The sequence below is a fragment of the Musa acuminata genome, chromosome BXJ2-3, assembly GCF_036884655.1.
Source record: "Musa acuminata AAA Group cultivar baxijiao chromosome BXJ2-3, Cavendish_Baxijiao_AAA, whole genome shotgun sequence".
Classification (NCBI taxonomy): domain Eukaryota; kingdom Viridiplantae; phylum Streptophyta; class Magnoliopsida; order Zingiberales; family Musaceae; genus Musa; species Musa acuminata.
The window spans coordinates 7,824,422-7,840,697 of record NC_088340.1 but is presented as its reverse complement, the minus strand read 5'-3'; the positions used below and the strand labels follow the sequence as shown (position 1 = coordinate 7,840,697).

Genomic DNA, 16,276 nt, shown 5'->3' with positions numbered 1-16,276 from the left:
GCGGACCGGTACCGAGCGGTCCGCGTACCGCTGGCCTGTCAGACCGGTACATACCGCCCGTACCGGGCGGTATGATTCGGTATGGCAGACACTGGTCGACGTCATAATATGTGGAAAGAATGACAAATATAGCTCATCTTTCTTCATTAGAAACTTTTGTAACTTTACCTTCAAATCAATCCGATGTCGCAATTCTCTACCAGGATATGTGCAGAGACCAAAATATGTGTCTACCCCTGAATCAGTACCCTGCATATTAGTTCGAGTTAAATGATGAATAAACAGATCCTGCAATACTTTGAAAACAACAAAAGGTAGATTAAGAGAGTGTCAATGCAGCATTACGTGGCTTAGAAATCAGAGCTGACCTTAAATAATGTAGTTATTAACATTATAAGAGATAACATGTCACAATGAATCATAGTTATTAAGTCACATTCCAATGTGACCCAAACTAAACAATCATTGTATCAAGTATTATCAACTATCAAACATGTTATCCTTTAATATACCATCCATTCAGAGCTAACTGAAACCACAAATCAAGTGGAGTACAAGCCACTCCATGTTATGTTCAAGGAGAAACATCTTCATAATTGCATCAAAATAAGTGTACATATATCATTAAAAAATACAGTTCCCAGCAACTTTTATTCCACAGATTGTGCCATAACATAAGATATTTAGCACAGTTAAATAAGCGGCACTAGGTTGATTTCTTTTATATTTGTTATAGACAACTTACAATAGTAGCATTGCATATGTTGTCTTAACTTGGAACAAAATGAAGATAATAGCCTGGAAGAAATGATTGGTTATTCAAAGCAGTAAATGGATAACAAATATGAAGATAATAGCCAAAATTGACCGGGTGTCTAAATCAGCTAATGGATCTTCAGGGGGGTTGACCACTGCAGGATTCAAGCTTATTTTTGCATCAAGCAAGCCGGATAGTTAGCTTTTTTTTTAGCTATGTATTATACTCAAAGCATGATGACTTTTGCTGATTCTCAGTTCTTTATGGATCACAACGCAAGGATGAAGAAACTAGAAAGTAATGTTGAAAGAATTGAAGAAATTATAAACAAAAAAATGGATGATAAGTGGAATGACCAGCCATAGGCAATCAGTCGTAATTATAAACAATAAGATTCTCAACAGAAAATATCCCCAGAAATATAATCTTAGAGCAAGCCAAGACATCAAAAATTTTGTTTAAAAAAGATCTCCTTTGCCTACCTTTATCTGGTTGTGAATATAGTTGAAGTAACGTGAGACAATTCCCCTCATGTGAACATGATAGATTCTTGATGTCATTGGATTGAGCATTCAATAACCCATCATCAGTTCTACTGGCCTTACCAAATTGTTCATTTGATCACATTCTGGTAGCTCTAGAAACTACTGCCAGAAAACCCACCTGAGGTCCCCAGTACAAGATCTTTTAAAGTTGCTTAGTTTCAGCTAATTTATCCCAGTATCAAACATATAGTGGGGGATAAAGAGGGTGCATCTGCAAAAGCTAAATTCTAAGCATAGTCATTTTGAAGTGTCTGTATGTGATGGTCATTCATCACAAAAACTTCACCTTATTAAATTGGAAATAAACCTTTTACCAAGGAAAGATAATGTTGTACTTTGCAAGTGAATAAAAGATATGGCAACATAGATGATGAAGCACCAGATTCGTGTTCAAAACAGATGTGTCAACAGCACTTAGAGCATTAAACCTATGAAAAAAATGTTCTATATATATGACCAGTAGAAGCAAGAAATCAAGGTAAAGGTTTGTATTATTTTAACTCTCAAAGATATTATATTTAATCAAAGTTTTATTGCTATACTCTTTGTGCTTGCACCCAAGCAGAAATTACAGACCTTAAACTTAAAGTAACCACTATGCAACTTTACTATCTATCATATAAATTACAGACCCAAGCAGATAGTATAGAACACTGTCAAATAAAAGAAAAGATGGGATAAATGGAGTAGAAAATAAGGCAACTAAGCTAAACACTTACCTCAGTGCTATGAGTGCTAAATACCAAGTCTTCTCTTAAAAAGTTAATGTCCTTCAAATATTGAACATACCTGGGTAAGAATCCTTTATGACTGAAAAAAAAAAAAGAAAATTGTGGCCATGTTAAACCGTCTCACTTAAAGTTCAGCTAAAAAAAATTGAAATGATTTTCATTTTTTGAATAAAAAGACCATTGTTAATGTATAATACATGACTTAGTTTGATTAGTGATGTGGCTATCAATAAAGTTCAATGACAGAAAAAAGAACCTAAATAGCCAACACCAAATAGTATGGAGTTATGGCCCGTAGATGTCATAGATATTATGTTGTTGTCATGTCCTTGTTGTAATTGTTTTTGTGATTCTTGTAGTTATTGTAAAACCTCCAATTAGTCCCACATCGAAAATGGGCAAAACTAATATTGGCTTATAAGGGTCTGATGAGTGTATTACTAAAATTATCAACTTCAGCTTAAGTATTTTGGCAGGGCTATCCGTAGATAGAGTCAAAGGACTTGGAGCCACTACTGGGCTATGCCTCACATGTATTATACTAGGGTTTGATCTGAGCTATGCTGAGCCTTAACGAGGACGTCAAGCCCTTGAGTGGGAGAGATTGTAACACCCCCGATTAGTCCGACATCGAAAGTGAGCAAGACTAAGATTAGCTTATAAGGGTCTGATGATTGTACTACTATTAACTTCAGCTTAAGTATTTTGGCTAGTGGTTTGGGCCAAACGAAGTTGATAGGCCAATTATCTTATCAGGCCTGGATTGTGATAGTTGTACTTTCAGTGCAGCGACAAGAAATGATTCTTTCAATTCCTTACAAACTGAAATGTCAACAATATGTCATATAAGTATAGTAAACACACCTAAAAATAGAGTGCAAATGCAATGGAACAAAGGACTAAAATTTCAAAGTTGGTATATTTATATAAAATATTACAACTTGTTTCAAATGGATGACAAACAAAATATTCAATACTGGATGGTGCATGCTACTTTGCATCTTCATGACTAACAGATTTTAAATTGGCAATTTTAGCTACCAGGCAGGAAAATGTATGACTAGAAACATGTCATGTACTGGATATATACTAGAGAAATGAAATACATGACATAAAAAAAATTAATAGCAATATCTTTGCTTAAAAAATCAACAATAAATACTCCACTGGGTAAAAGTCATGTCACTACTTGTGCACTACATCCAGTAAATGACCATAATGGTGCTGCAGATGCAAAAATCAACAGAACACCCTTCATGGACAAAATATTATGCAAGACAATTGCATTGTATCACATAATGAATCAGAATGATGGCACCAACTATATTTACAGGACATTTTAATCAAAATGGCAAAATTTTTAAAAAATAAAAAAATGTAAAATGGAATCTGAAAAGATAATCCAACAGATAAATTTATCACCATTTTGAGAGGAGTATGAGATTAAGTTTATCAATACACCTAAACCTACAAGACAGAGAACAAACATCCATGGGACATGAGACTTGAGCCTTTGAAAAAATATAATGGTAAATCTAGGATTCAGTAATGAACCAGCTCATGGTCCTACACATAACTCGTATTCGATCTGAATGAAAATTTCCAGGCTGAACATGTCCAGAATATAAATATGCAGGATAAATATGTCAAGATACATGTGTTACCTTTCCCCATCAGGATGAGTAATTACAATGTCCAGGTCCCCACAAGAAGCTTTTCCACGTCTATATGATCCTCCACATACAACGATTACCTTGAAGACCAAAATGCTTCACTGAAATGATGCATGAACAGAATCTAGAACTTTAAATTGGAGGATTACATCAAGGTAAGTAGAATTCAACTGAAGTAGATAATCACAGTTTATTTCCGATGAAGAAATAGCTGTCATTTAATGAAAGAAAATATTTTATTTATTTATTTTGCAACAAAAATTCATAACTTGTTACAAAATTCTTATGAATCATATACTTTTACCAAATACCAACTTGCGTATGCAATTACAAGTCCCTTTTAATACTAAGAAAGAATTAGTCTGTATAGAAGTGTCTGATAGGCCTTCCAGAAAAGCCAGATTGACATATTCAAGCCATGAATCTAAACACAAAGCATGTTTCTCAATGCAGGTCTGCCAAAAAGTGTTTTGGAAACTTCACTGGCCTACTATCCCAAGCTAAAAAGCTGAAAGTTTTCTAGCCTTCTTTTCTACCTTAGGGGGGTGTTCTAAGTTCATAGGAACAAAATCATATTCTGTTTTTCAGGAAGGATATGCTGCCCCAATTCTAAACCCCTTATGCTCTCTTTTTTGTTTCATCTATTTAGTCTCCTTGAGATCAATCTGGTCCTATTAATAAGCAACAAGTATCCCCTTTCCTTCAGTATTTGTCTCACTTGCACTTATCAGGATATATTTAAGCGAGTTTATATAAGTAATTTACAGCTACCTTAAAGGTTTTTCTTCATCCAGATTCAGTATGCCAAGAATCTTTAAAAATACATGCAAATGGCCAAAAACAATTAAGAATTTTTATATGTATCAGAAGCTCCAGTACGGACAATTGAAAACAAATGCTTCAACAATATGGAAGAACAACAGTTTTCTGAAAAACATATATTCTATTTCATGTATATAATATATATACACAAATCAGTACAAATTAGATATTTTCAAGTATACTCACCCCAGGCAAAACCTCCTGACCAGCATTTTGTAAAAGCATCTCCATATCTTTAACCTCGATTTTAAGAAAAAAAAAGTTAAGTCAAAGATTATAGAAATGAAAAGAAACAAAATAGAAGGCCATATTTTGCACCTCATGTCGTGGAATTCTTGTCTTTATATCATCGAAGTACTTCAGACCTATCTTCTGAGCAGCTGTCAATGAGTCATCATGTTTTAAATCATCAAGGTTACGGTGACCTTTTTCATATAATTTAAGAGCAGTGGCAGGACCAACACCCCAAATTTCACCAAAAAGGTTTACTGTCCGAACCTTCAAGACAACAGGGATTGAGAATTGATATCACAAAATATAAAGGCAAAAAGTAGCAAAATTCAAAGGAGAATAGAATATTAAAAAAATAAAATATGTTATCATACGATAAAAGGCATAGGATGTAAAAGAAATTACAAATTAGTTATCATCATCATGAAAAACATTTATGAAAAGGGAGACGATCATAAACAGACATTAACATTTTGTAAGATTCTTTCTTCCAAAAGACAATGAATTTCCAATTGAGTCAACTTCAGCCTTTTTTTGAGGTCTCTTCAGCAAATCTAAACAAATCAAACTCACACAAACATAATAATGTTTAAAGGTCCAGAAGCAATCTAGCTCATAAGCAAAGCCTATTTAAAAACTTAAATATTACCCCGGAATAGCTTAAAGAACAAAGAACATGAATAAGGGACTTGTGAGTTTGATAATCTGGAATGAGAAAAGAAGCTAGCCAATAAAGACTCTCCATTGGAAGTTGTACAATACTGTAATACCCTAATTTTAATTAGGGGTAAATTAATAATTTTATTTCATTAGTAAACATAGGTATAGGGTTTAACCACCTCACCCTGTATTTATAGCAGTCATTCGCCCTCTTTCATGAGAGATAGCATGGCATCAAAGGAGGAGGACAGGAGCTGCTAGAGTGAAATAAAGATCAATGTAGGGATCCTCCTCTTATCTGCTTTATTGGTTCTCTTCTCATATCATGATTCATGTTTATTTGATAGTTTATCCTGATCTTACATCGACATGAAATATAATAAGTCAAATTGTTATAGACACATAAAATAAGTTGTGTAAAATTAAAGTATTCTGGTATTTGTGAGTTGTGTTGACAAATTTCTTCTTTTCTGTTGATTTTGGAATTTCTTGGGGTTGTTTATGTGGTATCTTTTTTTCCCTTTGCTCTTATTTAAAACTGGATCGGTTGTTGCTCGATCGGGATGAGAGGGTTCTTGATATCAAAGGTGGGATCTTTCAGGGGTTTCCTTCTCCTGGAGGTACACCGTAGATGTTCTTGAGATCTTACTGTCCAAGACCCCACCTTCCTTGCACTCTAGTTTATCAAGTTCGTCTCCTGCCCTATTGCCTATGCATGGCTTAAGTGTCGACTCGATGGGAGAACAAGAGAGGCAGCAGGCTTAGGTTTCTTGGAACAAGAGGTGGGATCTCTCGTTGGGGGATTCCTTCTCCCACAGCTATGTCGTAGATGTCTAGTTAAGATCTTGTCCAGTTGTGGTGAATCTGTCAATTGTACCTTGCTCTTTGGGTCTGATTCTTGATGCTAAAGAATGGAAGTATTATGAATTGATTCTTGGTGTTTATGAAGAATCTGTGTAGATTGAAATGTTCCCTAGCACACCTGTGTCAGATTTCTTCTGTCCACCAGTCTATCGTCTTTAGAAATCATATGTTAAGGAAAAGATGTTTGATCTTGTTAGGAAAATTTCTGATATTTGGGCAAAGAATTAGCTGCTGAGAAACATTATAAAAAAAATAATCAAATCATGCATAAAAAAACTAAAATTTATAATTCATATGATCATTTAAAGCTGTTTTGTGATTCAAACCATCATGCCTGTGTCGGGGCCAACTTGCATATTTTGTTAAAGGTAGTGTCCATTTTTTTCAATAATCTAAAAACCTTGACTTGGAATTAAATCTAAGAGTGTTCTGAGATGACTTCTAGAGTGACTACTAGCCTTATGCATGTCATTAATACCTGTTGATAGTGAATCAACATCATCAGATGATACTTCGAAATGTTCTATATCACCAAATAAATGAGTGAAGTGGTCTCTGTATAACTACCACAAAAGCAGCCATTTGTCTGTCAAATGTGCTTCATATTTTGCAAATTCTTTGATGGCATGACTCTGAAATTTTAGTCTAAATGAAGACTCAAATATTGAGCCAGCAAAAAAAAGGAGATGGAATGACTAATATGCAAAATATAAAGTTGATTAGTTTGAAAATGAGCGATGAACAAGTCCCAACGTCTCGCGAAGAGGGAAGCTTTACAAGCAATTCAGCGAACACCTTAAGTACAAGAGAGAAAAGAAAGGAAGGAGAAAACAAGGACTTTAGAAGGTTGAACAAACAGTTGCAAGCCCGCAAACAACTGCTCACCGGGTGTCGGGCGCGAAGGCAAGTTCCCGTCAAGTTAACGTGCGAACTTGTGAAGGTTGTTCAACGCCCGACACTACCCCGAAGCCCCATCCCCCCTGGTGCCACCCGGGGGGTTCCAAGGTACTGAGATGGCTGATGTTTTGCGTGAGGCTACGGTCTGCAGAAAACAGGTCATGGCACACGAAAACAGAGCCATTTTGGGACAGTTTGGTCCGACGCGACGAGTGGTCGCACTACAGCGCTGCGAACTATCGTTGCTTATATTTTTCAAGCAAGAACACACAAAACCAAGGCAAAACATACTGTCATGTATCTGTACAAGCATGCAAAAGCAACAAACGGTTCGTTGAACGAAGTTGTTGCAAGTGCGCGATGACCGTTCGTAACACCACGCCCGACCTAGTGAAAGGAACCCAACGGAATAAACCCTGTCGTGAGCCTCCTCTGCCCTATTGTCACGGACAAACTTCTAAACAAGATGTTGGATGTAATGCTTATGTGTGTCTGTGTCTTTTGACATGTTCATGCCTTATACAGAATCTAAAGGGGCGGCCGAAGGCTTCAATGTCCCATTTGAGTTAGGTTAGTGGCCTCTTTAGGCTTGTAAATAAAGGTTGTGTCATGTGGACACGCGTGAGAGCTTTTCGGTCTGTAATGGACCATTTTACCCTTTGTTGTGCAACTGTTCAGAGCTTGTAAAGTCTGTTTGTAATTTGCATTATCTATGAAGTGTTTTTCGGACATGTTGCTTGTGGATCCCGATTGAGGAGTTCTCTTTAACCCGTTCTCTCTTTTGTTGGTCCTAAGGGACAATGGGAGGCTTCTGGGAGGCTGACCTTTGCGGACGGACGCACGAGGGTGCCGCACGACTTAGGCAAAACCAGCTAAGTCCGTGTCATATGGTATCAAAACGGGACAAGCACTCATAGAAACACTTGACATGCAAACGTGGGGGACCTAGCGGGGCTGCGTTGAGGGCAGTTAGCAACGCGTGACCGTTTGAGGGAAAACGGGCATGGAGATGTAGGGAAAAGAGTCGCTCAGAGGAGCGGGCATCTAACATTGGCATTCAGAGGAATGGCCAACCCTTCGCGCAAGAGGCACCACAAGAACAAGCAAGCTTGGAAGAATGCGGAGCGCACAAAGGTTGGGATGGCTGAGTTTGAGCTACGGCTCAACGTTGACAACTATACTTGATGGTGCTCTAGGCAAGCGAGGCGCTTGGCAAGAATGAGACCATGCAAGGTGGAATGAGTTGCTCAACGACCAAAAGAGTTATGCAAAGCTCACAGAGGTGAGGGGAATTGCTAACTCGAAGAATTTGGTACTCATGCATGGGCTTGTATGCGGACGATGGAATGTTCGTGGCCATCCCAAGGCGACCGAAACTCGGCGCCATGGAGCATTGAAACTTTCTCTTCGGCATGTGAAGGATACATCCGTAGGAGGCTGAAGTGTGCAACGAGTTCAGCATGTTGCTAGGCCTTGAGGGGTGCAGCGGTGGCTGTATTGACGTGGAGGCGCAATCTAGCAAGTGCGTTTGCAATAGGCAGAACAATGCACAGTTTGTTCAGTAGATCGGAGTAGTCCAAGGGGATGGTGGTCTCCAAAACGAAGAGAGATGTTGCTCCAACGGGACAGTTATCTAGGAGGGATAAGTCTCGGCTCTCCAGAGGGAGAATCATGGGAGATGGACCTCACATGTTGAGGAGGAGTGCCTCAACAAACAACAACTCCACGAAGCTCGATGGACTGAGCAAGCGGCGAGGAGTCGTTGCATGATCTCGCTCGAGAGAATGCATTGGTGGATACATTGCGAGATCAAGTGGGGGAGCGACCTGAAGCAACTTAAATGAAGGCACACTTAGAGTCGATACGGAGATCGGACTCAAGGGAGGGTTGACCCGTGGAATGGTGGGCACGAGGGCCACCATCGACTTAATGCGAAAACGAGGAGCGGAGCAACTTGGGTGTAACTTGGCGAAGTACCCAAGCCGCATGAAGAGAGCCAGCAGAGAAGTTGGAACATGGAGCAGAAGCACAGTGCTTTCCTTAGACAGAGGTCAAAGACATGAACTCTTGCAGAGGCAAAGGTAGGATCATGTTGTTCCATGGGTCCTTCATTCTGACGGAGCAGACTCATCTTGCATGGTGCCAAAGACGAAGGGAGCTTCTGGGCACATGCACCTTATCTCGAAGGAGCATTTGATGGAGGAATTAAGGCGACTCAATTTGCGGAGGCAAAATTGGGTTCAGAAGGCCTTAGCACGGGGCAAGAGGACGCAGAGGCGGTTACTCTTGAAGAATATGCCACAGTGTTGCTATTCAAGTTGTCATGAAGGAAGCAGTGCGCAGCGGAGATTGTGCTGGTAGGGGCAGAGGCCTAGGATTCAGACAATGGTGCACAAATTATAGTGAAGTCGGAGGACTTCGGGAGCTACTAGGCGACGGACTGTCCTGGAGCAGTGCTTCATCTAGGTGTGACCCAGGAGTGGGTGGATGAAGGTCGATTGCCAAAGGAGCGAACAAAATCGAAGGTGGAAGAGACCCTGCGATGTATTGGCAGAGGCCACACATGGAGGGTTCACAATTCGAGTTTATTCCACAAGGATCAGAATGCAATGGAGATGTCACCAGGAGGCGACATGGTGCAGCGGACCGTGGTGGAACAGTTCGTGGCAATGCGATACACACAACCTAGTCCCGTGAGGGATAGATCATACGGAGGTATGATCGGGAGCTACTGGGAGCTCCACTTCGTTGAACAACACGACGGCAAGAAGGGCTATGGATTCAAGGAGTAAAGGCCATGGTACCGTAGAGGCGGGTCTTCCGTGCGTGCATCGAATTTTGCATCGGATGAAAACCTTGGTCATCAGCATATGAAGGCTGTGTTCCACCAAGGGAAAAGTTCGAATGCAAGTACCAGTGAGTCCCATGGGAGGGACTTGATCATGCAGAGGTATGATCGAAGCAGCTGGAGAGTTGGACTACTCCAGAGCTCATATTCGCTTAAGGGAGCCCGACAAGTCAGAGGACAAGGTCGAGTAAGCGAACGCTGCTACCAAGGAAGCTAAGGAGATGGCAGAGGCCATCCATGGGAGTTGCAGTCTGTCTTTCCATCGACCAAACAGACTGCTTGGAGAACACAGAGGTGTTGAAGCAGGAGGTCAAAAGGGGCGAGGAAGCGACGACGAGTCCAGAGGGACTTAGCTACCCAAAATCAAGAATCAGTTAGAATGGAGGTGGACTCAGAGGAGTGCCACGAAGACATATCTACTGATCGTGAAGAAAAGGGATGCAGATGCGAGGCGACGGATAGTAGGGCCATGGACATGGCAGCGCCATGGTACCGCAGAGGCGGGACTTCCGTATAAGTCATTGATCTCTTGCTCTCATGGAGGGAGAGCGCTTGGTCGTGAAAGGGGCCGAGGAGGTGGAGCATGCAGAGACAATTTCCAAGTACCGAGACAAGGCTGAAGGGCAGAGGCCAAGAAACTTCGTAAGACCGGTGTCAACAAGTTTCTCATCAAGATAGCCGTAAGTGAAGGACTTCGGGTCATGCAAGAGTGCACGACCAAGGAACGAAGCAGGCAGTACGCGGTGCTGCAACTTTGCTACTCAGTGGAGTAGGCGGCAGGGTTGATGGAGAAGACGGTACAATCCTAGAGGCGACCTCATCTATCAGAGAATTACTCCAAGTTGGGGTGAAAACTTCCTGCATTCCAGAAGTTCAATGGCATTGAGAAGGTGAATCACAGTAGCTAACTCAACGCAAGGAGTGCAAACACTTCAAGTGCTTCAGAAGTGTGAGCAAAGAGCAGGCGAAGACCAGTAACCAGCTCGATGCATGAAGTACAACCTCGAGGAGGCAGGCGAAATCAAGTAACCTTTACCTTCTCAACTCTTAAGAGAATGGGCGAAACCGAGTACCCCAATTCTCTTATCTATCCAGCAGAGGAGCTCTGCACAAGTTCAAAGACCCTTCAAAGATAACGGAAGACAATAGTTGTCAAATCCTCACCAGCGGTGATTAGTGCTACTGAGAGTAGATTGTCCACTTCATTTCCCAACGAAATGCCAATCGAAAGCGGAAGTGATGCGAACCTACTTGGATGTGACAACTAACTGAAAGAAGAGTCAATGAGCAGATTTTGTGGAGGAAGGACCCAAAACTTCAGAAGTTTGCGAGGCGATGCTCGTTAAAGCTCCAACAAGCATCCATCCAGTTCAAGCAGCATTTGGAATTTTTGAGAAACTGGCGCAGTAAAGATGGTCTTTTCCTTCATCTGGCGGATCCGCAGGAATCAACAAGGATCAACACAACTCAGCCAACACCCCAACAGAGTCAGAGTCATTGGTGAGTTGTAGCAGCATGGCGGATTAAAGGGTCGACTACTCAAAAACAGCAGCGGAGAGCAGCTGGGAGCCAGGAGGCGCATTGCAGCTGGAGCGGAAGATTGAAGACTCAGCAAAGGCGAAGAGTTGCAGTGTTCACACAGGCTTCGACGAGGACGTCGAAGGGATAAGTGGGGGAGAATGTCACGGACAAACTTCTAAACAAGATGTTGGATGTAATGCTTATGTGTCCGTGTCTTTTGGTATGTTCATGCCTTGTACAGAATGTAAAGGGGTGGCCGAAGGCTTCAAAGTCCCATTTGAGTTAGGTTAGTGGCCTCTTTAGGCTTGTAAATAAAGGTTGTGTCATGTGGACACGCGCGAGAGCTTTTCGGTCTGTAATGGACCATTTTACCCTTTGTTGTGCAACTGTTCAGAGCTTGTAAAGTCTGTTTGTAATTTGCATTGTCTATGAAGTGTTTTTCGGACATGTTTGCTTGTGGATCCCGATTGAGGCGTTCTCTTTAACCCGTTCTCTCTTTTGTTGGTCCTAAGGGACAATGGGAGGCTTCGGGGAGGCTGACCTTTGCGGACGGATGCGCGAGGGTGCCGCACGACTTAGGCAAAACCAGCTAAGTCCGTATCACTATGTTGTCGTCTATAGCTTCATTTCTCTACTGTGTGAGCTTACGTCATCGACCAGCTTCGTTCTGCCGTTGGTTACCACCTTCCTCCACCCTAACCACTACCTCTGTCGATTGCCACCTTCGTTTTGTTCACTGCTGCCTTCCTCGGTGCCATACTCCACAGCCTTTCACCAATTGGTCACTACTCCATCTCCTCCTCTTTCTCAATTTATAGGTAACAACAACTACTTTGTCAAATGATCTCCTATTTCCTGCACCTCTAAGGATCTCCTATTTCCTATTTTTATTTCTTGCACTTTATTAAATTTCCTGCACCTTGAGGTGGGTACACTATCAAGAGTTAGAACATAACAGTATAATGGAAGATACAAACATCGCACCTTCAATATCTACTCTTATTTCTTGCAAAACAACACCCTTTTGGGAATTTCTATTACCCTATTAGATGGAAATGAACTTGATTTAAGCACCCTATTAGGGCAAACAACACCTTATAGTAGTAGGCTTGCAACATACTACATGATCTGTTGTTATTAACATTGTATTTCGCCTTCAATGTTTGATCCTTTTTATATTTCAGGAAATAATAACAAGTGTAGAGAGTAATTAAGAAGAATCATCGGCAAAAAACTCGAGAAAAGATCCCAGTTGAAAATGCAACTATCTAAATGATCCTAAAGATCCTAATGTTGTGACTTGTAATTTTTTGCAAAAAAACTACTAAAGGCAACATTTTTCATGCAAAGTAAATCATGTAGGGAACTTCAAGAATGCATCACTATGCAAAAAGTGTCCACCTGATATATAAAAAGAGTTACCGGCTTATATAAATGATTAAAAGGTAAAAAAGAACGAATCTTATGGGATTTTACCAATGGTTCGCCTTAACAGTCTGTACCGGTGCACCGATCAGCCATCGATACGATACGTACCAACACATGGTACAGTGGATTGTATTAACAAATTAGTATATACTACCCATACCGATCCTCTATTGGATTGGTACGTACAGCCCGTATCAAGCGACAGTGATTTAAAAAGCGCTAGACGCTAAAAGGCGCCAAGGTCCAAAAACGCCCGAGCGAAGCGAGGCGTTAAAATATAAAAAAAATATAATATAATTAATAAATATAATTATTTAAAATTTTAAATTAAAATATGCTATTAAATTAAGAAAATCTATTAACAGTATTAAAATTTACTAATTTTAAATAAACCTAACAATATTAACAGTATACAGTATACTGTTAACGGTATACTGTATACTGTTAACAGAATAAGAAGAAGTGTAAGGGGGTGCTGAGCCTGCTGACTGAGAAAAGAGGAAGCGGCAGCGGCAGTGGAGTGTAAGGAGGCAACGGTGACAGCGACAGCGACGAGCAGCGGGAGTGGGAGTGGGAGCAGGAGTGGCAAGCAGCGGGAGGCGCGAGCGGCGACAGCGGCAGCGTTTGCGAGAAGCGACAGTGGCGAACAGCGGCAGCAGGAGCGGGAGCGGGAGCGGGAGCAGGAGCGACGAGCAGCGGGAGGCGCGAGTGGCGACAGCGGCAACGTTTGCGAGCAGCAACAGCAGCGAGCAGCGGGAGCGGGAGCAGGAGCGGCAAGCAGCGACAGAGGCAGCGTTTATGAGCCGCGACAGCGGCAGCGGGAGCAGGATCAGCGAGCAACGGGAGGCGCGAGCGGCGACAGAGGCAGCGTTTGTGAGCAGCGACAACGGCGAGCAGCGAGAACGGGATCGAGATCGAGATCGAGAGCGACAGCGGCAGCGGCGAGGGTTAGGGTTGGGTTCTCACTTATATCGATTTTAGTTGGTTCGATTGAACCAACTAACCATCAGAGACCGAACCAGGACCGAACCAGACCTAAAATCTTGGTTCGGTCGCCTTGGTTAACCCAGGCGCTCGCCCGAAGCGCCCAGCGCTTGGGCTCAGGCGAGCGCCCAGGTGGCGCCTGTTTGAAGCGTCTGGGCTCAGGCGACCGCCTGGGAGATTAGCGAGGCGCTCGGGCCTCGCCTCGCCTCGCCTAAGCGCCTTTTTAAATCACTATCAAGCGATACACCATGGTACGACGAACCTTGATTTTACCTAAGGATAATGATATTCTATATATTAGAGATGATAATGAAGAGGAAGATCATTCAAAAAATGCCGATGCCAGTGGGAAAAGAGTATCCGAAAGAAAAGGAAAAGAAATTGTGATTGCTAAAAAGGCTAAAACTTCAACAAAAAAAAGGGGACCAATAGACTTGTATATGTTTCAAGAATAAAAAAAGCTATAAAAGGTCAGAAAAAGCAAAACTAAGATAAACAGGTATAAATGATGCTTGTGATAAGAAAATAAGGGCAAGAATGATTCTACACATTGCTCGCATCTCCCATTAATGCTTCTCATTTAGACAATTTTAAACATATGATTAAAGCTATTGGAAGATGTGGTCCTGAATTAAAACCTCTAAGTTATCATGAGTTAAGAGTTTTATTACTAAAAAAATAGTTGAAGTACACAAATGATTTATTGAAGGGTCATAAGGAAACATAGGCAAAGCATGATTGCTCTATTATGTCATATGTCTGGATTAATAAGAGAAGGATGAAACGAGTATAATTAATTATAATCAACTATTTTTTGGGAACCATGTTTGTGAAGTCAATAGACGCATCTTCTTTTATGAAATTTGGAGAACCGACATTTGAGTTGTTTAACAAGTTTGTAGAAGAAATTGAAGAACAAAAAGTTTTTCAACTTATAACTAACAATAGAAGCAACATGTTTTAACAAGTAAGATTTAGCTTTTGAATGTTTAAAACTTTTAATTACTCTATGTCTCCTATTTGAACGAAAGCAACTATGTGACTCTTATGTATTATCAATATTATTATCCTCTTTCTTAGGTAAATTACTCCAAGTAAAAAGACAGCACTTGCATTAGACTCCATACACGGTATCAAGGTTCGTAATTTCGTACCGTACCGGAGTATCGAGTTCAGCTCGGTATGATATGGTACGAGTATACCGAGATGTATGATATGGCGTATATATATATATATATATATATATATATATATATATATATAATGAAAAAATTAAAAAATAAAGGTTAAAAAAATAAAAAAAGCGGCGACATCGTCGAGGCAACGTGGCATCATTTCTTCTCCCCACACCGAGGCTTCTTCTCCCTGTATATATTAGGAGAAGTCGCTGACGACACTGAGGTCCCCTCGTGAAGCCTCGATGACATCACCAAAGTTTCTTCTCCCCACGCCGAGGCTTTTTCTCCCCTCACGGATTAGGAGAAGTCGCCGACGACGTCGAGGCCTCATTGCCTAAGACAACGAGGAGGCGACATCTCATTTGTAGCGTCCGACGAGGGACAACGGCGACGAATCAAGATCGTTGAGGGAGAGCAACGCCAGATCCCCAAGTTCTCCCTTTCCTTCTCCTTCTCTCTCTTTTTCCTTTTCCCTCGGCTAATACCACCCGGCAGTGGACGGCAACGGTCAAAATTGACCGTCACCGATCGATTTCAACTGGTAACGGGGCGAGAACAGCCCCAATCCACGGTATCGCCCAGTAGCGAGCGGTCTGCGTACTGATTTGCTGTCGGACCAGTACGTACCGCCCGACACGGGCGGTATCATTCGAAATTAAAAACCCTGTGTACTGAACGGTATCATTCTAAATTAGAAACCATGCACAGCACATTGCATTGATCTAATGTTGGAGAATATTGAAAATATTGCAAACATAATGAAGACCTTAGAAAAGGAGATTTTTGTCATTGAATTTCTATATAATCATATTGGGGTTTTAAATATAATGAGAGAATTTACAAGCAACAAAGAATTGGTGAGGCATAGTCTCATGCAATTTACTACTTCATTTCTAACATTGCAAAGTGTGCATTGACAAAAGCATAACCTTAGAATTATTTTTACCTTAGAGAAATGGGTAACAAGTAAATGAGCAAAAGATGCAAAAGGCAGCACGGCCAACGATATTATATTAATGTCATCCTTTTGGAATCATGGTCTATACATTACAAGTAACGAGCCCTCTTGTTCGAGTTTTTTGGCTTGCAGATAATGAAAAGAATGAGATATATTTATAAAGCAATGTATAGAGCCAA

The 16,276-nt window shown here is 41.1% G+C and overlaps 1 protein-coding gene across 3 annotated transcripts in view; it reads right to left on the bottom strand.

Annotated features, from left to right (window-relative positions):
* The window catches only part of LOC103977826 (DNA polymerase lambda), a 28,031-nt gene that overhangs the window by 3,644 nt on the left and 8,111 nt on the right, over positions 1–16,276 (bottom strand). For all 3 annotated transcript variants that reach the window (XM_009393460.3, XM_009393459.3, XM_065098809.1), the window contains 5 exons: positions 4,847–5,026; positions 4,715–4,768; positions 3,698–3,786; positions 2,022–2,112; positions 169–249 (listed from right to left, as the gene is read on the bottom strand). In XM_009393460.3, coding sequence (XP_009391735.2) covers positions 169–249; positions 2,022–2,112; positions 3,698–3,786; positions 4,715–4,768; positions 4,847–5,026 — 495 coding nt within the window. The remainder of the gene's footprint in view (positions 1–168; positions 250–2,021; positions 2,113–3,697; positions 3,787–4,714; positions 4,769–4,846; positions 5,027–16,276) is intronic.